Source organism: Gavialis gangeticus, unplaced genomic scaffold (genome assembly GCF_001723915.1).
Source record: "Gavialis gangeticus isolate Ggan-Ray unplaced genomic scaffold, GavGan_comp1, whole genome shotgun sequence".
NCBI classification, from domain to species: domain Eukaryota; kingdom Metazoa; phylum Chordata; order Crocodylia; family Gavialidae; genus Gavialis; species Gavialis gangeticus.
The window spans coordinates 38253397-38275345 of record NW_017729032.1 but is presented as its reverse complement, the minus strand read 5'-3'; the positions used below and the strand labels follow the sequence as shown (position 1 = coordinate 38275345).

At 43.0% G+C, this 21949-nt stretch overlaps 1 protein-coding gene across 2 annotated transcripts in view; it reads right to left on the bottom strand.

Moving 5' to 3' along the window:
- RNF17 (ring finger protein 17) overlaps positions 1–21949 on the bottom strand; it is a 123206-nt gene that overhangs the window by 92899 nt on the left and 8358 nt on the right. For both annotated transcript variants that reach the window (XM_019525070.1, XM_019525071.1), the window contains exons 3-9: positions 18392–18477; positions 16611–16705; positions 12423–12496; positions 7533–7625; positions 4686–4786; positions 2903–3074; positions 1626–1702 (exon numbers count right to left, since the gene is read on the bottom strand). In XM_019525070.1, coding sequence (XP_019380615.1) covers positions 1626–1702; positions 2903–3074; positions 4686–4786; positions 7533–7625; positions 12423–12496; positions 16611–16705; positions 18392–18477 — 698 coding nt within the window. The remainder of the gene's footprint in view (positions 1–1625; positions 1703–2902; positions 3075–4685; positions 4787–7532; positions 7626–12422; positions 12497–16610; positions 16706–18391; positions 18478–21949) is intronic.

Sequence of the window (21949 nt, the reverse complement as noted above, 5' to 3'; positions counted from 1 at the left end):
AATGGATCGTCTTGCACACCCCACTTTGGAGACCACTGGTCTAGAGGACAGGGCGGGGAGGGGTGGTACCCAGCAGCAGTGGGTATGGTGATGGCAGCGTGGAGTTGTGCCCCGCTTGCTGCTACCAAGCAAGCAGGTGTGCCTCACCATGGCAGTGTGGCTGGCACGGGGCTCCCAGCAGCAGCAGCACCGAAGGAGGCATGGGGACCACGTGCCGCCTGGATTTATGCGCAGGGTAAGGGCAGGCAGCCAGCTGCAGGGTCAGGGGCTGCGCTGGCCTCTTCCCAGTGGCGGTGGGGCAGGCAGCAGCAGTGCTGGGGGGGCACTACAGGGTGGCCATGGCAAATTTTGGGATAGCTGTACCTCACACTGTATCCCCACCCCAGTGCTGCCACCGCCCGCCCCACCCCCACTCACCCTGAGCACAGCCCTGGCCCAGCTGCCCCACTGGGAACAGGCTGGAACAGGCCCTGGCTCCAAGCCTGCAGCAGGCAGCCCGCCCTCACCCAGTGCACAAAACCGGGGGGAACATGCCCCCCTATGTCTCCCCTGGAGTGCATGCAGTGGTGGGGGTCATCCCCTCCCCACCCCATCCCACTGGACAAAACACCTGTATCTCCATCCCACACCCTCCCTGCCTGGGCAGCACCTGCCTCTGCCCCAGCCCCACTCCCTCCTTCACTGTGGTGGCCTTGATCTGCCCTACCCCCAACTTACCAGCTGGTTGCTGCTCTCCAAGCTGCCAGGCTGCATACTGGATCAATATCAGCCAACATGGTTGGTTAAGAATTAGCCATTGGTATCGGTCCAAAAAAAAAATCTTTATATCGGTGCACCCCCAGATTTTAAGCCTTCCCAGAAGCATTGGGTATTGCCTACAGCTAAGGCTGGGGACTTCAACTAGGGTGTGCCAATGCTCCTGCTAGAAGAAGCATAGAGGGTCCGGCTAGAGGGCCTTGCCCCTCTGCTCTGGGTCAGACCGATTGCTATATTTGGGGTCAGGAAGGAATGTTTTTGCCTTCCTCTACCCAGGACCTCTTGAGAGTATATTGACATTTTACAGAACATTGTTTTAAACAACAAGAGTGACAGGGACAAGGAAAGAAATAAAAAAAGAAGAAACTCTGCTATTACAACCATACTCTTAAGTGTTATTTGTTACTATCCATCTGCAAATTTTGTAAATATAGCCTCTGTTGCTCCAACTCAATGAAAATATCAACTAGAAAACAGTTCAGGACAGACCCCTGTAAACTTGAAATTGGAAGGCTGTTTCGCAGTGAATTGTTGTTAACTACTCTTTGAAACTTTAAGCCAATTGTTCATTCATCTTCTGGCAAATATGTCTAGACTGTATTTTCCTAGTTTACTTATGCTGACTCCATAAGCATTAGTATAGTACTATACATCAAGTTCGTCTTCTAATTCAATAGGCCATTTATCCTGTCAAGGAAGGTAGTTAAATGACTCTGTATATATTTTACATCAACCACAAACAACGTGAGTTACTCAAGTTTGTAATGTGATAGGTTTCCTTATTAGTATCCGTGATTTATTTTGTTATATGTCTATATTGCAACACACAACTTCTACCTTTCAGTGTACCTCAGGTTTTTCTAACTTACTTTAGAGGTGTTTTTTCCTTCAAAGTATCCATGCTTGAGAGCTCATTCTCAACTGTAAGCTTTAAACTGTAAATAACCTGAAATTAGAAAGTGCATTTTTAGCTTCTATTGCATCATCACACGTTCAAGATCTTTTAGAAGCCATCTGATTCTCCTCAACCAGAATTGTAAAGTAGGGCAATTTATAAAATGTTTGCAACTGTGACTTAGTCTAGCAGGAGGGAACTGTATAGGACAGGGGTGTCAAACATGTGGCTCACAGGCCAAATTTGGCCCCCAAATCCCCATTATCCAGCCCCCGGTGCTTTCCCTAGGTTGCATGGACCTAGACCGACCCTATGGATAGGGCCTGGGATGTGCACATGCATGAACACCTGTTCCAGCAGCACCAGGAACTGTGCCACACATGGAGCCCATAGGCACTACGTGTAGCACAAGTCCCAGACTGGCTAGAGCAGGTGCCTCATGCAGTGTGGCAGACTAGCTGTGAGTGCTGTTAATGGGGTGGGGTGAGGGGGGTGAAGAGTCAGGGGGAGAAGGTAACCTGTGTTAGGTTGGGTCAACCCATGCCAATCTAAAATTTAATTCTTATCAGATGAAAACTAACTTTAGATTGGTAGTACCATTTTTAGAGTGACTTAAGCCTCGTGAATGCTTGCACACCCAGCCACTTAGATTGTCTAAAGCTTGGTTAGGGTGCCTAATACTTGTACGCAACCTCAGAATACAACCATACAGAGATACTACTAGCCTATCGTGCAACCCCATACCCACTCACCCTCACTTTCTAGCTGTTAGTATAACGGTGCTCAACCTTCTGGCCCTATTGGCAGGATGAGTGATATGGGGCCAGCATCTGGGCTGGTTCCTGTGGCTGGAGTTGGTATGTGGGCTGACTCCATGCTGGATCCAATGTGGGACAGTGTCATCTGGCTTGCGGGGCTCCCCACAGGTGTGGCCCCATGAGCTAGATTTTGCCTGTGGGCTGGAGGTTGAGCACCACTGGTTTAGTATAGCCATTTCTAATGTTTTACTATGTTTGGATGTTCTGGATCTTCTTTACTGGAGGTTTCCAAGAACAGGTTAGACAAACAGGGTCTAAACATATTTCATCCTGCCTCAATGAGGAGGCTTCAACTAGATCTCAGGGTTCCTTTTCAAAATTCAATGATTTTAAATAATTTATTGTAAAACATCTCAATCTTTAGACACTGGTGATCTGGAAAGCATTTGAGTAGATTAATCAGAACAATGTTACAGTGGCTGAGTTCAGCTACCTGATTCAAATCGCAACAAGTTCTGAGTGAAGGTGTAGTTTTTAACTCCTCTGCTATCTTCATCACTCCAATCAAGTTGTTTTTCTTTTCTTCAATGTGCTGCTTAACCTTCAAGACATCAGATACATAATTGCCTGTATTCTTCTCTAATTCTGCATGCAAGTGCTTTTTCCTAGAAATATATCAATTATCCAGATTATTATTCAGAATTCAACAGATAATGCAACAGTACAGAACAACTAAAACTAACCCCCACCCTCAAAACCACAACATTTTAATAGAACCATGCCACAGCTAGGTATTTGTGAAGAAAGGCTGAAAGAACTAAGATGTTTTGGTCTGGAAAAGATAAGATTGAGGGAGGAATTTGATAACTTGATTAAAAATACCTGAAGGGCAGTTATAAAGAGAAAGAACGTAGACAATTCTCTGGGGCCACAGGGGACAGGACCAGATGGCCTCAAACTGCAGCTAATGAGATGACCTAGACTGAGACCATCTAAGTCCTGTCTAACTAGAACAAATGGCCTCAAACTGCAGCAGGGGAAATTTAGGTTGGAGAGTAGGAAGAACTTTCTAACTAGGGTGGCCAAGCACCAGAACAGACTACCTAGAGAAACTGTGGAATCACTATCCCTGGAAATTTCAAAAGCAGTTTGGATAGACACTTGGCTGGGATGGTCAAGTGAGAGTTTCCTTGAGCAGGAGGCTGGACTAGATGACCTCCTTGAGGTCCCTTGCAGCCCTACTTTCATTCCCAAGCACCAGTTCTCCCTCCCCTTTTAAAGCAGGTAAAAATATTTGTTTTCTGGATATGGACAAACATACTTTTGTTACAGACAGTGCGGTTACTGGTCCATGCCTTTTCTTAGGTTTTTAAAATTCTTTCAATTTTCAAAATTCAAGTCCCACATACTTAAATATAGGACTGAAAATTGAGATACAACTTTAAAATTTACTGTATTTACTCACATACCACATGCACCTTTCCCCAAAAATATTTCTCCAAATTAGGGCATGTGTCAAGCAGGAAAACTAATTTTCTCCACCTACCAAACTCAGGGAGGGAAGGGAGGGAGTTCACCCTTCAAAGTCAAAGTCAGAGCTACAATGTTAACCCTTACAGAGCCATTGCCAAATTAGCAGTTTTTGACTGAGCTGCTGCTAGTTCACCAATGACTGAGGGTTAACACCTTAGTTTTGCTAGAGCAGCACTGGCCAGGATTTAGCCATGATGTGACCCCTGCAGTCACAATTCAGCTATGACTGGAAAAAGCTTTTTCTCTTTATTCTGCTGTCCTAAATAACATATGCATCTTATCTGAGGTCATGTGGTATACAAGAAAGTGTGGTAGTAAGATTCTTCTGCTATTTTTTTGAAAGACTCCTTCAGCAAAAAAACCCCCCACAAGACCATTCAAGTATAAAAAAAAAAATACAATTATTAAAAGGTTAAAAGAAAAGCCTGCTGAGGTCATCACTGTTTTTGGTTTTATTTACTGGAGTTATTTACTGTCAGCTGAAGATTTCAGACTAGGGGCTTTCCTTCTTGTACTGTTTTAACAGAAAAAATAGAAATACCTGAAATTTAATCTTAGAAAAATAACAAGTAGACATAAATAAAATGAATAACTTCCCTCTTAGCAGTGAAAATACATTTTGAAGTTCTGTTCATAGTACAACCAAAATAAAGTTACTAAGGATCTAAAATATTAAGGAAGAAGTGAAGCCAGTTAAATGATTTTTAAGTCTTTGTCCAGAAAACAAAAACACAGAGCATTACCTTGATTGAAGGGAAGCAATTAGATTACTAAACTCTTTATCCACAATTTCTGCAATCTTGCCTTCATCCTTCTTTGCCTTGGATTCCAAATATTCCAGTATCTATTTCATTTAAAACACTAATAAATAAATGTATATTAACTTATTTACACAAAATAAGCAGCATTTATTTTAAAAATGTCACAAAACCAATGATTAGAAACACAATGACAAACATTGCAGAAGCAGTGACATGTGCCATACTATAAAAAATGTGATCAAATCTAGTAGCACTGTGAAGATCCTGAACAAACATGGAACATGTAGGACTAGTAATCAAACGTCAAGAAAACAAACTGAAAAAAAATCAGTGTAGAGACAGCAAAACCAACTGTTTGTAACATCTTTTAGAAGACGTAGACAAATTTGAGTATCTGAAATCCAAAACAAAAAAAAACAACCCAGAAAAACATGGGGAGGAGACTAAGATAGCCAGAATTATATACTAGTGGCAAGATCTGCACTTAGGCAGCTGAACAGAATAGTTATTGAACAGAAATATAGAAATCAAGACTACTACATGGTAGTATAGTGATGTGCGAAAGTTGACCTACAAAGTCTTTGGAAGGAGGTAGAATATTTTATATATTGAAACCTGCAAGTTTTCTGACCAAAACAGACAAAGACAGACAGAAGAAAGAATCAAGCAAAGAACAGCATAATGTAATTCAAAGGAAGTGGACAGGTCACAGGCTAAGAATGGGAGATGAAAAAATACCTAAAACTGGTGATATTTCAGACACCAACTGAGAAAGGACAAAGACCCAGAGACACATGAAAGAAGACTGTAGAGAAAGAAAGGAAGGAACCTGAAACAGGATGGTAAAATCAAGAAGAGCAGCTGGCAGAGGGTGGAGAAGCTTCTGTGTAGGTTGTATGTGCTACACAGGAACATACTTGAGTATACTCAGATAGCATCAGCCTGTAATGTTGACCCAGCTTATCTGTTTAAAATACCTTATTCACTTCGTGTGGGATTAGTTGTTTCAGCACAAAGTACCTTTATTCTGATATAACTGCATTCACCTTGGCAGTGGAGCAGGGACGCATCACTGCATATATCTGTAGAAGTGTTAAAGTTAGCATGCTGCACAGAATGAAATAGAGAACTAGAGGACACCCTCTTATTGGACACCAGACTTTAGTATGTATATGCACACACGCGCATGAATTTGAAGAAAAAAAATTATATATACACAGAGCAAATTTGAAGATATATATATATATTTTTTTTTTTCCTTCAAATTTTGCAGTTAACACTATTTTGTTGACTGTGCTTTTGGCTTACCTACAGGAAAAGTTTTCAAACTCTGTTCTTTTCTTGGGCTAGGTAGTTGGTGTAGAATATTCCCTCGCAACTTTATCGTCATATCCAAGTATGGTCTTGCTGCAAATGCTTGATGACATTTCATACCATGCAGTTAAGAAGAACTACACTAAAACTGAATGCCAGATACATTTATTCATATCATAAAGTAAACCAGGGGTAGGCAACATTTTTTGGCTGGAGTGCTGAAAAACACCATAATGCCTACCTCAGAATGTGCCGGAGTGCCAGCATGGCAGAAAAACAAAATGAGGGCAAGGGGTACATGGCAGGATGCCCTGCTTTAGGCCCTTGCCCCCCACCCAAAGCCTCTGCCCCTCAGCCCTACTGCCCCTTGCTCCCCACCTAAAGCCCTTGCCTCCCCCCCCACCCAAAGCTGGGACACTGCAAGCCCTGCTCAGAGCAGCCCAGGCTCTGTCACTGGCAGCTGCTTCCTGGAGCCAGGGCTGGCCACGGCATGCCAAGCAAAATGGCCTTGCGTACCACGCTCGGCACACATGCCAGGGGTTGCCAACCCCTGAAGTAAACCATTGTCCTCTTGGCACAATGTAGAGCAAGCATACCAAATTGAGGTCTTTTAACAATTTTTCAACAGCGATTTAATAGTTGAGCACTGCTGGAGAGATGTCATGTTACTAAAAACTCCTTCAAAATCAGAGAATTTGGAGAATAATACAGTACTGGTTTCAGAGATAAAGGTACAACAAAGGTTCATATTCTGTACTAAAATCTGGCTCCCAAAAATAGGGTGTCCTTTGTAACTCTCTTGCATTGTCTGCAGCATACTAACTTTAACACTTCTACAAATATATTCAGTGATGGAACCCTGCCAAGGTGAATGCAGTTATAACAAAATAAAGGTACTTTGTGCTGAAATAACTATTCCACACACAAAGTGAATAAGGCATTTTCAAAAGATCAGCTGGGTCCACATTACAGGTTGATGTTGTTATCTGAGTATACTCATTTATGTTCCTGTGTAGCACGTAAGCTAACAGAATAGTTCACAGAATATTCCAACAAATGGTATTTATATAAGTTTAAACTTGAATTACAAAAAAGGAAATGCAAGAACAAAGATACACTGATTGTGTAATCTGCATTTTGTGTTTTTTATTTAGATAAATAGTGCCCATAATACTCATGGAGAATACTACTTAGAGAACCTTCAAATTTAGGAGGCACAAATCAACAATGCTAACTACTGAGTTGCTAGTGAGAAGTGATGTTGAATTTTACTGTTATCCAGCAAAACCCGAAATGAGCTCAGTTGTTTACACATGTAACAATCCTTCAGAAGTCAAAGAGCAGGAAAGAACTTAGAAGGGATGAGAACAAGACAAACAACAGCAGTTCAGGCATTAAACAGAAATCTTTCTGTAAAAACCATACTAAGTAATCTGATTTCACTCATCAGAGCAGAACTGGAATTAAATGTAGTTTGAAATGTTTCATAAAGTGAATCAATCTCTTTTCACTCACCTTCTCTGCAGTATTTAACTGTTCAAGATTACAACCAGCCAGCAGCAAAGCTTCATCAATATCTTGTACGGTTATACTGTCCTGTGGAAAGAGCTGCCACAGAACTTTAAGTTTCTGCAGTATTCAAGTAAGTTTAAGTGCCTGACTACCTTTTCAAGTTATAAGATCTTTAAACAAGAAACCTGTATACAGCACATTTGCCATATACTTGCATACAATAAATGACAGTTATTAAAAGCTTACTGTATACTATAACCTCCTGCAAAGAAATGATTGCCTTACTAACTGCAGTTATTAGCGATGGTTCCATGTGTGGCATCTCTGTCTTTAGAAGACACCTTCCAATATGTGAATTCAAGAACTTGCAGCCCAGCAGCATTCACTACAGCCACGCACACATTCAGAGGTTTAGGGATGTAGCTTAACAAGGTTCAACTGTTGTGCACTTAATGCAGGACCAACATTCTGAAGAAACTGGGAAGATGCCTTATATTATGCCTTCACTATAATGAAACTTCAATTTGCAATATTACACAAATAAAATATTGCCTTATGTATCCTTAAACAAAATATAGTGCATCTAAAATCAGTAGATGATTTGAGGCTTGTTCTTTTGTGGAAATGGGGACCAAATCCTGGTGTGACTACATGGACTGGATTGCAAAACTGAGCTCATGCAGTGAAGATGTTCAACCCATTCCATTCCTGAGGCATCTGTGGACTTTTTGCGAGTGTGGGTAGAAAATACAAGAATGTTCACAGACACTAGAACATAGTATAGTCCTCCAGTTTTGGGCCCCACATTTTAAGAAGAATGGTGGAGTCATTCACAGACTAATACCTAACTTCTTAAAATGTGGGGCCCAAAACTGGATGCACTAACTCAGCTGAGGTTCAACCAGCCCTGAGAAGAACACCGTTTATCACCTGCCAGGTCTTATATACAAATAGAAACTGTATTTGCTTTTGGTGGCTCACGTTGAGTTTGATTCACCACAAGGCTTCAGCCACAGCCCTTCCAACTCCAAAAGGTCCCTCAAAGTCTTTAGAAGAATGGTGGAGTCATTCACAAAAGGTCCAGGAAAATGTTGACCAAAAAAACCCAAGAATGAAACCCAAATTCGAATGGCCTAAAATGCTACCATGATAGCAACAAAGGTACCAAGAACTCTCATTAAGTGTGGCATCTATGATGAGAATGAGTTTCTTAGATGGCTTCTCTTTGTTTTGGATTGGTTCTTGAGCAGGTCTAGGCAAGACAGGCTTCTGTCATGAGCCAATAAAGATAAAGACAAAGACAAGTAGAACTCCATGAGAGATATGGATCTAGGAGTTTTCAGCAGAAGAAGATCCAGACACCAGTCTCTGTGAAATAGATATTGGTACTTCTAATTATATATTGCAACGATTCTAGTATCAGAATAACCCAGACCCTGTAGACATTAAAGAAATAGCCAAGAGGAGACTCCCATTCAGAAGAGATCCACAGAAAATCTTTTGACATCTTAAAAGCACCTTCTTTAGAGAGGAACTGGTACCATGTCATAGAATCATAGAAAATTCAAGGTGGAAAGGACCTCAGGAAATCATCTAGTCTATTGGTTTTCAACCCACTGCCCACATGTGACCCAATCAGCCCACTGGTGAGGCCCATGTGACATCCTGTTAAATGGATACACAAAATAAGTTGTGTGGGTCAGCTCTCAGTGTGTCATGTGTGCCCACATGACATACTTAGAGCTGCAAGTGTAGCCCACTGTGGCAAATAGGTTGAGAACCACTGATCCAGTTCAACCCCCTACTCAAAGCAGGATCAAAAGCAGGACCATCCCCAACCAGATCATCCCAGCCAAGGCTTTGTCTAGTCAGGGCTAAAAAGCCTCCGAGGATGGAGATTCCACCACCTTTTTGGCCAGCCTGTTCCAGGGCTTTACCCTGGAACCTTCCTAGTGGCAAAGTTTTTCCTAATATCTAACCTAAACTTTTCTTGCTGCAACTCAAGACCATTGTTTCTTGTTCTATTATCTGCCACCACCAAAAACAGCCTACATCTATCTACTTTGGAACCTCCGTTCAAGTAGTTGAAGGCTGCTATTAAACCCTTCCTCAGTCATGTCTTTTACAGACTATATAAGCCCAAATCCCTCAGCTTCTCCTCAGAAGTCATGTGCCCCAGCCCCCTAACCATTGTCACTGCCCTCTCTTGGACTCTCTCCAATTTGTGCACATCCTTTCTATAATGGGGGCCCCAGAAATGGACACAGGACTCCAGATGTGGCCTCAACAGTACCATATGAAAAGGAATAATCACTTCACTTGATCTGCTGGCAATGCTCCTACTAATGCAGCCCAGTATGGCTGTTAGTCTCCTTCACAAAAAGGGCACACTCACTGTTGGCTCATGTTCAACTTATTGTCCACTGTAACCCCAAGTCTTTTTCTGCAGACCTGTTGCTTAGCCAGTCAGCCTCTAGCCTGTATCAGTGCATGGGACTGTTCCATCCTAAGTTCAGGGCTTTGCACGTGTTGTTGTTGAACCTCATGCAATTTATTTTGTTCCAATTCTCCAGTTTGTCTAGGGCTCTCCAAATCCTACTCCTATCTTCCAATGTATTTACTATTCGCCGCAGCTTGATGTCATCTGCAAACTTGCTGAGGGTGCGCTCCATTCCAGGCTGCTGCTGAAGATATTGAACAAAACCAGCCCTTGAGGCATTCCACGTGATAGCAGTTGCAAGCTAGACATCGAGCTATTGATTACTAACTTTAAGCCCAATGGTTGAGCCACTTTTCTATCCACCTTACAGTCCATTCATCCAGCCTGTACTTCTTTAGCCTGCCTGAATGTTGTGGGAGACCATATCAAAAGCAATCAGGCTTGTCAGGCACGACTTGCCATTGGTGAATCTCTGCTCACTGTTCCTAATCACCTTCTCCTTCAAGTGTTTAGAAATGGATTCCTTGAGGACCTGCTTCATGATTTTTTCAGGGTCTAAGTTGAGGCTGACCTGTCTGTAGTTCCCTGGATCCTCCTTCTTCCCTTTCTTAAAGATGGGCACTATATTTGCCTTTCCCAATCGGAGACCTGCTCAGATCACCACAAGTTTTCAAAGATAATGGCCAGTGGCTCTGCAATCACATCAGCCAATTCCCTCAGTGTGTCCATCGCATCTGGGCCCATGGATTTGTACACAACCAGCTTTCCTAAATAGCCCATAATCTGTTGTTTTGCCACTGTTTTCTGCTCACCTCCTCTCCAAACTGTGCTGCCACATGCAGTAGTCTGGGAGATGACCTTGCCTGTGAAGACCGAGGTGAAAACGGCATTGAGTACTTCAGACTTTCCCGCATCATCTGACTCTAGTCCACATTCAGAAAGGGACCCACTTTCCCTGACCTTTCTCTTGTTCCTGACACACTTGTAGAAACCTTTCTTGTAAGCCTTCACTTTCCCTTGCTAGCTGCAACTCCAGCTGTGATTTGGCTTTCTTGATTTCATCCCTGCATACCTGAGCAATACTCTTATGCTCCTCCCTAGTTGTCTGTAAAAGTTTCCACTTCTTGTAAGCTTCCTTTTTGTGTTTTAGCTCACCAAAGAGTTTCCTGCTAAGCCAAGCTGGTCTTCTGGCATACTTGCTAGTGTTTCTGTGCATTGGGATGATTAAGTCCTGCACCCTTAGTAAGGTTTCTTTAAAATACAACCAACTTTCCAGGACTCCTTGTATTTCAGAGGAGCCTCCCATGGGATCCTCCCCAAAGTCTGCTTTTCTGAAGTCCACAGTCCTTACTCTGCTGTTCTCCATCCTTCCTTTCCTCAGAATCCCAAACTCAATCATCTCATGGTCACTGCTGCCCAAGTTGCCATCCACTAGTACATTCCCCACCCATTCTTCCTTGTTTGTGAGCAGCAGGTCAGGAAGAGCATGTCTCCTAGTTGGCCTCTCCAACACCTGCACCAGGAAGTTGTCCCTACCACTCTCCAGAAAGTCCCTGGATTGCCTGTGCACTTCCATATTGCCCTCCCAGCAAGTGTCAGGGAATAACACACATCCTTATCTGTTGAAGTGGCTGTCTCAATTTTATTATGATGTACACCAAAGAATCTGGAAGACAGAATTAAGGGCACTTGATCTGAAAGACGCCAAGAAGTGATCAATTTGTCTCCAAGATTTGTGCTGCTGCACAAAAACAAGAGAAGAAGCTCTCACAGCCACTGAGGACCTACACTGCCCATCAAATATGGAACAAACTGACTTAAAGTGAGGAGTCTTAGTGAATATAGTAGCATGAAGGTGATACTGTAGCCTCTACTAGTTTAGTCTGGCTAGCATGGGTAGCAGCAGCAGTAAAAACCACTGTGGCATGTTTGTTATGCACACGTGCATATGTTTGCTATCCAAGTATGATTTCACAATCATTGAATAGCTCATACTGATCCACAGCATGGACTTGAGCATGGCCTAACAAGCTTTCATTCATTTTATTTAATTCATTCCTACCCTGAGCATCATGTGCAACTGACTGGCCTGAAGATGCTTAATGAAAAGGCTCAGTACATTCTTGAGAAACAGCTCTCAGAGCCAGAAGACTTGTTAGCTCTCACAGTTGCATTTCTGGCATTAATAAAAACTGGATTACTGATAGCACATTGAAATTACTTCGCAAACACAGAGTCTGTCTTCAAGGGTCCATAACTTGTCTTGCAGTTTTCACACAGATTAGGTTTGAAAAGCTAAAAGTTGTTTCTTCATATTCATTTGAAGTTGGTAACTCCAGTAAACATATTGAAATGTCCTCTCTGGGATAGGAGAAAATTGGTGCTTTAATCCCTCCCAAACAGATTATTTTGTTCTAGTGAGCTGCATCTCTTTATTAAAAAAATAGAATTACCTTTTTTGAAGGGATGTCATGTGGATCACAGACTTCATCTCTTTCAAGATGTCCAAGATAACTTTGTTTCAAATCTAAAAAGCAAGCACATGAAACAGTGTTCACAATTAACCAACTAGCAAGTAATTTATCAAACGGGTAGAGACCAGTAAGGTGGGTTGTTGCTCGTAAAGAAGGTATACTAGAGGTTGACATTTTGGCTCCTCTGAAATAAAATTTTTGCTGAAGACTACTGTAATTTCATAATTTTACTTTGGATGTTGTTTTTTAAAAGTTTGGAATGGGAAGTTAGCAAACAAGGAAGATTGCTTATCCATCAGACAACAAATCCATCTAAGGACAGGGTAAAGCAGGGATGGGCAATTATTTTGACTCAAGGGCCATTTAGGATCATTTGACCTCCGCCCACCCACACCTTGCCCCCTGGACCACAGCAGCTCACCAAAACTCCCTCTCTGGCCTGAGCCTGCCTAGGTTTTCCATTTAAAACTTGCAAATTCTCCAATTAAAAAAATCCCAAATTTTGGGGAGGGAGGGATCTCCATGGAGACTGTCCTGGGACCTCTGTGGGCAGGATGCACTAGGCTGGGCAGATGGAATGGGGCTGTGGGCAAGTGGGGAGTGGCATCCAGGATCGTGGGACAGTGATAGCACAGGGCCAGGGCCTAGGCAGAGCTGCGATCTATTCCCTGCATGTTCCTGTGATGGGTACTAGTTTCATAGGCAGAGATGTGTGGGAAGCATATCACAGCTCTACCAAGGCCCCACGCTGTCACCACCCCATGATCCCATGGCTGCTCGCCTGTCCCATTCTGGGACGCTGCTCCCTGCCTATCTGCAGCCCCTCCCATCTGCCTGTCTGAGCACACCCTGCCTATGGGGGTCCTGAGCCGGTCTCCATGGAGACCCCACCCTCCAGCTCCATCCAGCGCTTCTGGCAGTGGGTGTGGGGCAGACCAGCAGGAGTGCTAGGGCAGCAGGGTTAGGTTCAGTAGCAGCAGTGACACTGGCAACAGCAGTTAAAAGGAGCTGGGGCTGCCAGAAAGCTGAGCCTGGCCACTGTAACGGCCAGGCCTGCTGCAAGCCTGGGGGCACACGCTATGGCCCAGGCTGCCCCTCTTGCCTGGGTCAGGCAAGCTAAGGTACCTGCCATAGGCTGGATAAAATCCCTTGGTGGGCCAGATTTGGTCCACGGGCTGTATTTTGCCCACTCCTGTGGCAAAACAATCAGAGGAAATACAAAAAAGCAGTAAAAAACACTACACAAGGAATGTATAGCTATAATACAGAAGAAAAATCCATTCTTGCACAATGTAGCTGGATTCCTTCCATAAATTATATAATCTATTAAGTAATAATATAAAAATCTCTTTCCATTTATTTTTTTTTCCTTTTGGAAAAAATGTCCAAATTAATGAGTGCATTTTAAAATTAAGGCTAAGAAAGTAAACACAAACATTTTATAGTGACTGCATATACTTTGAAGATCAATAATGGAATGGGAAAGGTCTGTTTAGTATCTATTATTTTTATGGTAATAATCAGGAATCCATGGGGAAACACAGATTTTCCCCTTTAAAGAAGAAAAACACAGGAAACTGCAAGTTTCCTCTTGAAGGCTAGCGGTATTCCAGCCTGCAAAGAGCTGCTTGGGGCTGGGGAAACTGGGGCGGGGGAGGAGGCAACTGAAGACAGGGGGAACCACAGGCTTATGCACATGTACACACACATGGCTGGCATATAACCAGGCAGGGTGGTAGGAGCAGCTGGATATAGGTAAGTCTATGGGACAGGATGTGGAGTTGGAGGGCCAGGGTACCATCCAGGGCCTAGGGGGAGGGAGAGGAGTGTGTGTTGGGGCTGCGATGGGGTGGAAGGGCAGGAGTGAGGGGCACTGGCATGGCTGGAGGGGTTAGGGGACTGTGGATCAGGAGCGAGGGAACCAGCACGGATTGTGGGGGGTGGGCTGCAGGTTGGGAGTGAGCGACACTGGCATAGCCAGGTGCAGGGCACCAGCTTATCAGGGCTGCTCAGCACCACAAAGTAGCTGTGGGGGGGTGGAACTGCCGCAGCTGTACCCATGTCCTGGTGAGCAAAGGAGGCAGGGAGAGCTCTGATTTTCCATGATACAAAAACCAAACCAAAACAAATATATAGGTAGTTAGAATTTATTATATTATAAATGATTGAGGCACTGGTAGGCTTCCAACTTGCTTTAAAATTGTAAATATATCAATAAACCACTCATACCCATTTCATACACCTATACATAGTGGCATTTTTTTTTTCTTTAAATGAAGTCACAGAAAAACACTCATTTTGGTTGTTTTAAATCAGAGAATTTGGGATTTTGAAACAGAGAAAGCCACAATCCCTGCTAATAATAATAATAATAGTAATAAAAATCCTGACTGAACCTGTCAACAGGCTGTTGCTTTAGCAAACAGTTTGTATTATGTACAGACTGATGTTAAAATATTTGCAAAGGTAAAGAAGTAATCCTTAATTATCATTCAAAATACAACTCTAATTTGAATGTTTTATTACAGAGCATTCACTCAAAAGCCATGTTTCTGAGCTACCAAGCAGCTTTCAGAATAGTGTCATATTAACTTTCCTGTGTCTTGTTTTTATTAAATGCGTTGTCATTTTCTATTGGGTTTAATTTGGTCAAAATAAAATGTAAGTAGGATAGTACAACTAACACACTGAAAATCTAGACAAGAATGTAAATAGCAACATTCTTTCTGAAAAATACCATTTTTAGAAGTATTTTTCTGCTGTTGCCTGCCTTAACTGCCAACCTAGAACATTGCTTTCAACATACTAAGCATTCTCAAAATAGATAAAGAACTCAAACGGAAATAAGGTAAACTCAAACGACAACCCCTCTTCCAAAAATCAAAGCCTGTAACTAGCTACGCAGACTGTAGACCTTTAAGAAATGTGTATTCTCCATCAGCTTCTGTGCCATATACTCCTTTAGAAGGCCTTAGGTTGCTTATTAAAAGTAGATAAATTTAAGCTAAAGCCAAGTTAACAAAAGCCAGGAAGGGAAATGCCATCAAAATAACTCATTTATGTGGAAATGAATGTTAGGAGTAAGGTTAGGTCAGTTCTAGGGCACCAAAATCTACATTAATGGTTTAAGGCTAGTTTAACTGTAGCAGGGCTGTCCAACTGGGTAGCTTGAAGGCTGCATGCAGTCAAACCCTTCACAGTTCAAGTTACTGTGGCACCTGGGGTCTCTAGGCTCCTCTTACCTCCTCTGGCTTTTGGTTCTTGTTCTCCTCCCCTGCCCCCCACCCCCATTCCAGGGGAATGGGTCAGCAGGAGGGAACTACATGCATAGCAAGAGGGAGAGCCAAACTGCCAGCATGGGAAGAGAGGGTGCAACCACAAGACCCAGACTACTCATCCTGCATCCAGGGCCAGAAGACCCAGGCTGGTAGTGTTAAGCTAGAAGTTAGGGAGATGGGGAAGAGCTGGGCTGCATGCATTGTTTGCATGGCAAGGGAGGCAGAAGACCTGGACTGCTGAAGGACAGGGAGGGAACTGGGAGCCTGTGGCTCATGCAGTGTGCAGCCCCAGAGTCCACAGTCTACACAACACATAGCCCCCAGCTGCCCAGCAGTTGTACAGCCCTGAAAGATGTCCTAAAGCACCTTTTACCATATCTGTGCTACTTTTATTTAGCAACTTTAAGTTTTAGACTATGACAAGCAAGACAAAAAGGAAGCATTGTCCTAAGATGAGGTTAATGTCTACAGATGCATGCAAATCAGTTATTCTTAAAACACAGTCTCCAAAACTTGGGTAAGATTTCTCTAAGAGGCAGGCCACCTGTTAGGGATTTTTAAGATTTTAAACTTAAAATTCAACAGAAAGAATAATCTTGAAATCTAAAATTACCGAGTATTGGGTTACAAAGATACACATTATCTAATTATGTTCTTGTTATCTATTGGTTTGTATTGTATTATCCTTCATTTGCTTGCAATAATCACTTTAAGACCTTTAACAAAGTTTCTCTTTGCATTCACTCCATTGACAGATTTGATCTGGTTAGAACAGAGACTGCTTTAACTTCTGGAACCCCAAATTAACTCTGGAGTTCAACAATGCATCTAGGAAATATTAGACAAAACTTTTCAAACTCAAGACAAATAATTAGAATCAAGCCCTTACCTTCCAGATTCACCTCTTTGTTTAGTGAGCGACACACACAATGTTTTCTTCTGTATGATGTGGTAACGCTCTCTTGTAACGTTTGATGACATTTCCTTCAGAGGTTAAAATTTTAAGGTCAATGGGACATGACTATTTACAGTTCCTAACTCCCCCAAAATACAGCTCCCTTACTAAACATAATGTTATATAGGACAAACATTCTTTCAAGTGGAGCCAAAAGACCAACAGAAAAAGAAATCTATGGTAACAACCACATCACTAACATAGGCATTATTGTAGTTAAAGTTCAAAATAGCTGACACACGGGCTTGAAAAATACTGTACATATAATTCCGAACAACCCAGTTTAATACAGTTATTCAACCAGAAGCAGTTTACTGAATAAATCAGTTCTGCTTTTGTGATAAAAGAACCATTCTATGCTTATATGCAAATTGCATGACTGGAGAAGTGACTTGTTGACACAGTTTGCCACCATAATAAGACATCCACATGGCTGCTGCAGGAAGCGCTGGGCAGCACTGAGGTGACGAGGCCATTTTTCCCCTGCACCAAGCACACTTCTGCCCCACCAGCTCTGCTGCTGCTGCAGCTGTTCAGTGTGAGCAGGCACGGGGAGGGGCAGGGCAGGGCTGTGCATAGCTCCCTTCCAGTACTGCAGGGTTGAGGCCAGAAGCTACCTAGAAAGGTAGTCCTGCATGGAGCCACCACAGCCCCACTGCATGCCCAGGGGGTAGCAGGATGCACCACAGGCAGGCAGTGCAGAGCAGGCAAGGGGGCTGGGTCAGGGCTGGGCTTACATCCAGCTGATTGCTTCTGCTGGGCTCAGTCCAGAGGAGGTGTGGGGTGGGGCTTGGGCTGCGCTCTGTTGGCAGTGGCGGGGAGGTGCTGCATGGCACTTGGGTTCTGGGCTGTTGCAGGGTAGGGTGGGTGATCGGCTCAGGGGGTGCTCCCATGCACACAACACCTTACCCACAAACTCCACAACCACACTCTCCCCCACACACAATCACATTCCTCACAAACTCTACACTCCCACTCCCACTCCCACTCACGGGTCTCAGGGGGCAGCCACCCTCCCCCTCTACACATCCGACAAACCCCATACTCACCCACACATCCCTACAAAACACACCCCCATAAGCCCTCCATACCCACCCATATCCACACATACCCCGACATCCAACCCATACCCCACAGCCACCTACAGCTCCCCACAAACCCCATGCCCACCCACCTACCCCCTGCAATATACAAGAGGAAGTCTTCATTTTGAGCTATTATCCAATCACCTCTATCTGTACACAATGCAAAATCTTTTAAAAATAAAATGTTATTCTGAAAGTTAGATTTTTAGTATCTAATTTTTTTTCCCCTCTGGTTCCAAGATGGCAAACCCTGCTTCCCAAAAGAAACACTTCTGGGGCAAGGTCAGGGGTTTCTGGTGGCAAAGGTCAGGGGTTAGAGGGCGGGACTTCCAGTACCAAGATGGTGACCTGGGGGCAGGGTACCAGTCAAGGGGCGGAGCTACCCTTGCAGCCCTTGACAACTCACTAAAACTTGTTAAGCAGCTCTTCAGCCAAAATAACTGCCTGCCCCCAAGCTAGTGTCCCACAGCTATTTTTAAACATGTGGGGGTTTAATACACATGATGCTGAGGCAACACTAGAGTGTTATAATTAGAATGTGGAACAGGCTTGATTAATCAAGTCTGCTCTTTCACATTCTAATAGAAAGTGAACAAGCACATCTATAGGCAGACAAAGATTTGCACATACTTTATAGACTGCAATTTTCTTGTATGAAGTTCTTCACAGTCATCCATCTGGCAGAAATGCTTGTACTTAGTTACAGTGGTGATAGCCTTTCAAAAAAGAAAAAGCAACAGAAAACATGAATTTAACAATTGTTACATTGTACCAAACAACAACACACTTTACAGATCTCATAATTTTATGCACCCATAATTGAATAAAATCATGTAATCAAAGTTCAGATTAAAAAAAGTGAGTTGGCTGAAAAGACTTAATTATCAAGAGACTATTGAAGTTCTACAAAAATTTTGCCAGCATTTTGAGTTTTTAACACTAGAAGGCTGTATTTTAAGAACACGTGCACTATAACTGGGTAGACTGAACAGGATAAATGTCAAAGCCTTTAAATACAGCTACAGACCCATTTATTTCCACAGTATTTCAGATCAGCCTGGTGCATCCCTCTTCTCTGCTCTTGTGCCATGCCACTGATACCTCTCCCTCCATGGCCTTCCCTGCTGCTCTCTTGCCTCCAACACTGCTGAATGTGGCCCTTTCCCAATGCCACTGGGAACAGGAATAGATGGTACATGATGGAGGTGGCAGCAGGAGGCTTGGGCACTGTGGATGGAATCAGCAGCCTGCCACTCTAAAAGATTACCAACCTCTGGCACATGGTAATGTCTCGACTTCTCCACAAAAAAGCATAATTTTCATCAAACAAGCCCTGATGAGGAAATTCAAGCTCTTATTGACAGAAAAATGAGAGTCGTCAAAGCTTGGCAGATGTCAATTCCAAACAGAACCAAGACACTTAATCACATTGAAGCAGAGACCCAAAAGAAAATTCAAGAGCAAAAAGAACAAGTGGCAGGAGGACAAAGAAAGGAGATACAAAAGTCTACTTGGCAGCCACACTATGTATAGTTCCTTCAGCACAACCAAAGCTATCTATGGGCCAAACACACTAGGAGACGTTCCTCTGAGGTCTGAGGATGGAACAAACGCTCTTTAAAAGATAGCTCCATCAATGCACAGTAGAAGGAATACTTTCAAGAGCTTTTGAAATGAGATTTTAGTGTCAAAGATAATACCAAAGACATTCCACAACACCCCCATAAGGACTATCTTGCAGACCTACAAACTTATCAAGAAGCTTTAAAAGCTGCTGAGCAGATAATAAACAACAAAAAAGCATGTGGTCCTGATAAAATCTGTAAGCATGGTGGGAACCCCCCCCCCCCCACAACAAACCTCACCAAATACATGCCATTTTTCTGAAAATCTGGAAACATGAACAGATTCCCAGTGAGACTTAAGAGATGCTAGAATTGTAGCTATCTTCAAGAAAGGAGATAGATCAGATGGCAGCAATTACTCTGGCATTGCACTCCTGTCCATAGCTGGGGAGATCCTCACCCACATTTCTCAGAGTCACTCCCCATGCCGAGGAGATGCTACCTGAGTTCCAATATGGTTTCAGACCATCCAGAGGTATAACAGACATGATCTTTATTGGTACACAGCTGCAGAAGTGCCTTGAGCAACACAGATCTTGGCTGAGAGAGGCTTTACAGAAGATCTTGATCAGATTCAGATGCCTGCCAAAATGTTACCATCAGACTTCTTCATGACAACATGACAGCAACTGTCTTAAACAATGACTTAGAAACAGACTCCTTCACCATCAGAAGTGGAGTCAAGCAAGGATGGATGATTGCACCACCACTTTTTTCCAGACCTGTATCGCAATTATTTCATATCTCATTGGTGACAGATTTCCATCTGGAGTCAGCATCCAGTATTGCACAGATGACAATCTCTAATTTCAACCAGTTATATTCCAAATGAAAGATACCCAACACCTCCATTACTGATCTTTAGTACACTGACAATTTCATCCTCTGTGCCCATTCAGTGGAAGAGCTTCAGATTACTCTCAATTGCTTCTGTGAAATGCTTGGACTTACCGTCAACTTCACAAAAACCAAGTTCCTTTAGCATCCCACCCCAAACCAACCAGCTGCTCCTGCACATATTACAATTTAGAATGTACTTTCTGGAGAACATTAAGCACTTGCCCTACCTGTGTAGTCATATCCCCCCGACTAATAAACATACATATTCAACACAAAATAAAATTTGCCAGAGCTGCCTTTGGTCATCTCCAAAATTGTGTTTTTGATGAGCGTGACATCAGAACCCAAACCAAACTTCTCGTTTACCAGGCTGTTGTCATCATACCCTGTTATACGGCTGCAAAACCTGGACAACTTACCAGAAACACCTGAAAGCCTTGGAATGTGACCATCAGCAATGTCTGCAGAAAATCCTCCACGTCAACCAGAAGGACAGAACAATGAATGCCAGCGTTCTGGCTCAAGCAAACACCACTAGCACTGAGCCATGCTTATGTGGCACCATTGAACAGGACCTATCATAGAGATACCTGACAACCAGTGCCCAAAACAGGACCTATGCTCCCAACTCATTATTTCCCCACTCTACAGGTGGGCAAAAGAGGAGATTGAAGGTCAATCTGAAGAAATGCAATATTAACACTAATACCTGGGAGACCCGTGCACCGAATCATCCCCAATGGCAATGTGAAGTATGACAAGGCACAAACCATTTCAAGCAAACTTGCCTTGCTAGACTGGCAAAGGAGCGAGAGAGACAAAGGGAAAGAGCTGCAACTCAACCACCAGAATCCACTCCTGTCTGGAATTGTATGTCGCATCTGTGGTCAAACATGCAGCTCTGATTGGCCTCTCCAGTCATCTCCAGACTCTGACAACTTCCCTATCTACTGGAATACTTTCAACAACTTGTTGTTGTATCAAGCGACTGCCAACAATAAGTAGTACAACACACATATACAAAGAGATCAGTTACTATGGGAATCTGTTTACATAAGTAAAAGTCAAGAAATTCAGAGGTACCTATGAAACATGGAATTTGGGCAGTCTATTTCATAAGGTCATAGCACAATTGAGGAAAACTTTCAGTTTTGAAGTTGGAGTAATGCTGTAGGCATAATCCAGGAAAAATGCAAGAACCAAGGATTACCACAGGCTACAGTATATCATGAATAAATTAGTATACAAAATACTGTAGTTATTCTTTTTAGTTTGTTAGTGGGGCAATAGTAAACTTAAGATTCGGGATTTTAGCCTTAATGAAAAAAAGCTATCACATTTGAAGATTCTAAAATTCTTATATGAAAAAAATCAAATTGTGTTTGATAATATCTTTTATTGGACTGACTTTATAGTTGGATTTTTTTCCCTTAAAAGGAGAAAAACCCACAAAACCATGGTTTTCCCCTTGCAGGCTGGCAAAGTTCTAGCCTGCAAGGAGCTGCTTAGGGGCAGGAGGGTGATCAGAGGCAGGGGGCGACATGCATTTTCACACGCCTACATTGTAGGTCATGAGCATGCGGCCAGGCAGCATGGTGGAAAGCAGCTCCTTACTTGTACGTCTGTGGAAGACGGCATAGGTGATGTTTGGGAGGGTGGCAAAATCTTTGTGGGAAGGATTTTGGTGTGACTCATTGTGCAGCTCATGCCCCTAATCATGCCT